Source organism: Diadema setosum, chromosome 5 (assembly GCF_964275005.1).
Source record: "Diadema setosum chromosome 5, eeDiaSeto1, whole genome shotgun sequence".
Lineage (NCBI taxonomy): Eukaryota > Metazoa > Echinodermata > Echinoidea > Diadematoida > Diadematidae > Diadema > Diadema setosum.
Window position 1 is genome coordinate 44,017,152 of NC_092689.1, and position 4,465 is coordinate 44,021,616.

The 4,465-nt window shown below is 37.9% G+C and overlaps 1 protein-coding gene across 1 annotated transcript; it reads left to right on the plus strand.

The window, feature by feature from the left end:
• Nucleotides 1-480: 480 nt before the first annotated feature.
• Nucleotides 481-2,668, plus strand: LOC140228333 (uncharacterized). Its single transcript, XM_072308560.1, has 2 exons — nt 481-773; nt 1,967-2,668. Exons 1-2 carry the CDS (start codon nt 481-483, stop codon nt 2,613-2,615), a joined length of 942 nt encoding a protein of 313 aa, XP_072164661.1. The 3' UTR covers nt 2,616-2,668.
• The last annotated feature ends 1,797 nt before the right edge of the window (nt 2,669-4,465 follow it).

Here is a 4,465-nt window from a genome sequence, read left to right on the forward strand (position 1 = left end):
ATGCAAATGGGGTGAAACTGGAATGAATGTCAATTTATAGAGGACAAATTAGAGTAAAAAGTTAACAACCAATCACCATCACTCCATTCTTCACTTGTAAGAAATCTGCTCAAAACTAATAATTTCTCAGGGGTATGAATAATTTTGTTGTTAACTGTATTTGTATTACATATATATATTAATATTTATATTCATATCTATATTTATATTTATGTAATATATATTTAGAGGTATGACGAAATCATACGTTGTTGTTTTTTTTTTTTCTACCACAATACGTCAGTCAGACAAAAGGTCTGAGAGGGAAAGCAAACATTAGAACCAGAATCTCGAATCCCCATGTGATCAAGACGATCGACCAAAGGCCACTTGGCAAACAACTCGGTGAACAGACCTGATTACCGAGTAGTCCCACTTTGGTGGTATAATTCTACGAAGTGAAGACCAGTTTCAAATTTTTGTTCCTCATAATACCTCACAATGTCTAATATACCGAATGACAACCCTGGCGGTAAAAGCGGAGGTCGGGCGATTCTGTGGATGATACCAAGATCGATCTCGACGGCGTTCACGAAATGTATGTCGGGGATTCCAGGCTGCGAAGTGTGGATGGAACCGTTTGGCTTCTGCCACTTTGCCCTGAATGAACTAGAGAAGCTTGGGATTAAAGACAAACCAATGAGCTATGATGGTCACGAGGAGTTGTTCAAGACAGCTGCCGAGGCACTCGAGAAATACATGCCTGGGGTCACCTGTTTTCCGGACAGATTACCGTAAGTTTTCCAAGCGTATAATGACCTTTTCAATTCTTCAACAGGAAATGTCAACGATCAGTAACTGCTTTCAAGCATGATGAAAGATTCACTTATTACATTAATTCTTTTGCGTTTGATAATGACTCAATATTGTTACAGTTAATTCTTTAATTAAATTTTAATGTATATACTTCATTATCCATACTGCATTATGTCTTGGAAATGGATAAGATGATGATTTGTGTAGAGTACGTTTTGCATTTTATTTCACTCTTTTTGATAGAAATGATTGAAAATTTAACTGAACTGAATTGAACTGAATACGATCTTCCAAAATTGACCATTGCACCTTAAGTCTTCTTTGTACTTTGAAATAAAGAATTTAATAAAATATAAGAACATTACATGCTATTTGTCTTTCTTGGAACTGGAACAATCTGAGATGTTATTTTAGGCCACTTTCAGTCTAGAAACCTAGAAACCTATCATCAGTAGTCTACTTACGGCGAAGAAAAAAAAAATGTATTGTCCAAATCAAATCGTGTAAGTTTCATCCAGGTAACGATCAATAAAGGTACAAAATTAAATCAATTCATCTGGACTCACTGTTTTAATTCCGAGAACGGTTTCACGTCCGACCCTGGATGCTTCATCAGCTCGTCTGATTTGATGGCGGGAAGGCGTCGTTGCCAATCGGCGCAGACGCACTACCGACGTTACAGACATCGAAGACCAGGTACATTGGGCAACGATTCGGTCGTCTTCTCCCACCTGAAGACCTTCAAACATAACTTCAATGACAAAGATGTACGCATTTGAGACAAGGAGCCTCGGTGGTTTGAGAGGGGAGTTCGGGAAGCCGTCTACGTCAACTCCGAAAACCCCTCCCTTAACAAGGGTGGGAGACTGCGACACAACCTCTCCCGGGTGTACAGCTCTGTCATCCGGAGAATTCCTCGGCGACTGACTTAACGTCGGTAGTGCGTCTGCGCCAGTTGGCAACGACGCCTTCCCGCCATCAAATCAGACGAGCTGATGCAGCGTCCAGGATCGGACGTGAAACCGTTCTCGGAATTAAAACAGTAAGTCCAGATGAATTGATTTAATTTTGTACCTTTATTGTCCAAAATGCACTTGCACTGGTCATTGACGTTAATGATCTATATAATCAGCATAATTATGCAATCTTTATCAATGAATTTTCTGTTAAGGTTTGCAACTATCAAGAAGGACTTGGAGGAGTCAACCAGCAAATATGTTTTCGTCAAAGATGAAAGCATATCGATGCCAACCGATGAGAGACGGCAATTCATCCCAAAGGGATACCAACACGCCTTCCTTATCCGACATCCTCTGCTCGTGTACAGGTCTATGAGGAAGGCGTCCTTCAAACAGTACCAAGAAGTTGGCATGCTAAAGTTCAACGAAACTGATGAAAGTTCCTTCGACTTCCGCCCCTATGCCACGGAGGATGGCGTCGATATCGTCTTCCAGCAGCATCACAAGCAATGGACCTACATACGAGATCATGTCAACCCGTCACCGTTGGTCATCGATTCGTCTGTTCTTCTCACCAACCCCGCACCGGTACTTCGAGAGTTCTGTGAAGCTGTGGGTTTCCCCTACTCAGAGTCGCTCCTACAATGGACCGGGTCGCCTGAGGTAGCCAAGTCGTGGAAATGGCCGGGTGAAAATATCTATAAAGATGAAGCCTACCTTGGCGTTGCAAAGTACAGCACCCATTTCACTCCACCAGCAGCGGTCCCGGCCTGGGAGGAGGTAACAGACGATGTGCGCGAGCTCGCCGAAAAAGCAATGCCATACTACGAAGACATGCTTAAACATCGGCTTGTTGAGTGATCATCGAATATTTATTGATCATTTTTCGTTAGATAAGCATGCCGTATTAGAAAAAAAAAGGTGTAATGAAGCAAGACATAGGGTATGAACATCAAATGAAAAAGCAGCAATCATTTCGATACCTCTTATATTAACAGTCATAAAGCATCTTGTTCTTTCTTCCCATTCATTTCATAGCCTCCTATATAATATCAATAATGAGAATGAATGTTTTCTGCTGTTGTTATACATCAAAAGGAAGTGATATATCAGATTCATGTTCCATTTTTATGTTTATCTTAATGTTTTTATATATTGATTAAATTTTTAGTTTCTATATACGCGTATGTCCACATTCATCGATTGTTTTATATTCATACCTTAGAGTTCTCAGTGTGTAATTCAGTTCACTTTTAACTCATTGTAAAGTATACACAGCAATTCAGCCTGTTTTGCTTTTTTTTTTTTTTTTTTTTTACTGTTTATGGGATTTTCCTTATCAATAAACCACTTTTATAGGATTAACTCTCGATTTTCAATACTGGTAAATGATATTTTCTCAAGTGAACCTAATAGTATTTTTGTCTTGCATATACCCAGATGTTGTGATATCACCAAACCTGGATTAACAGCGACCACTTACCAGTTCGAATTGTTCTTACTTGATTTAAACATTCTTTTGATAATTTTCCAAAACTTTCTTTCATTCTTTTCGCAGATGACTCTTAAATATATCATATTCACATAAAGGCATTGCCGATCGATCAACTCTTATTGAGTTAGGAAAAGTTCAGTTATGGTTTAATAGGCTTTCATTAGATGTACTATAATATAACTAATTTTATGTACTTTCGAAATTCTCACGCTCCACTGTAAATCCCTACATTATGATATAAAGAGTGTAACTCTTTGGAAATTTTCAATCAAATTCTTTACGAGTAACTATAAAAGTCGTTAGATTTGGCATGATCATGTCAACAATGTATAATTCAAAATCTAGAAATATTGGTATATTCCACAAACTGAACAATTTGATATCTATTAAGTCTTATCTACGATACACAGTGCCTTCAATCTTCCATAATTATCTTTACTTTCCCAACATTGTTTGGGGGAACTGCGGCAAAACCAAGGACGGCAAAACCAAGATCGCAGCACACTTGCTATACTGCAGAACATGAATGCATTTGCAGGTGATTTGAAAATTGTGAATTTCTGTGTGTGTGTGTGTTGACTTCGCTATTAGAATTTGGTTATATATATCTTGACATGATATTCATGACGAAAATGGAACATTATGTTATACAATGTTCTGTCCTCAAATTACTTAGACATGTAGTATAGCATTTGTCTAATTGAAGATATCAGTATACTCTTATGTGATGTACTCACAATGACTCAGTACACACAATGCCAACTGTGTACGCTGCGCCTGTGTACTTGTGATAATATAATGTGTCTTGAGCAAAATGAAGAACTCTGTATGAGTGTCATTTCTTGCCTAGCCCTAAAATATGCTGTCGACTAACATAAAGTAGTGAACCCATCACCAACATAACACCTTATATAAATTTTCAGCACATATTTTATACGCCCTGTAGCTACAGGTGTCCCACAAAATCAGTACTAGGTCCATGCTCTTTTTGTTGTTCATCAACCATATATAATTTAGTATCGCAATGCAATGGTAACACACAACACGTTAACATTTCATTCTTTTCTTATTGTTCCTTGTTTAATATTTTCACCAATTCAGTGATGACTAAAGTACTTAAATGTTTATTCCATAATCGCTTGGCATTGAATGGAGACAAAAATTAGGCTAGTATATAAAACGTGCTTCAAGATGATTATGCTTCGAAACATAACAT

What these genes read in the sequence shown, in the direction of transcription:
- LOC140228333 (XM_072308560.1), top strand. Translation starts at nt 481, where the DNA reads ATGTCTAATATACCGAATGACAACCCTGGCGGTAAAAGCGGAGGTCGG. An exon ending in TGTTTTCCGGACAGATTACC is followed by an intron (nt 774 to 1,966) that starts GTAAGTTTTCCA and finishes TTTTCTGTTAAG; the next exon opens with GTTTGCAACTATCAAGAAGG.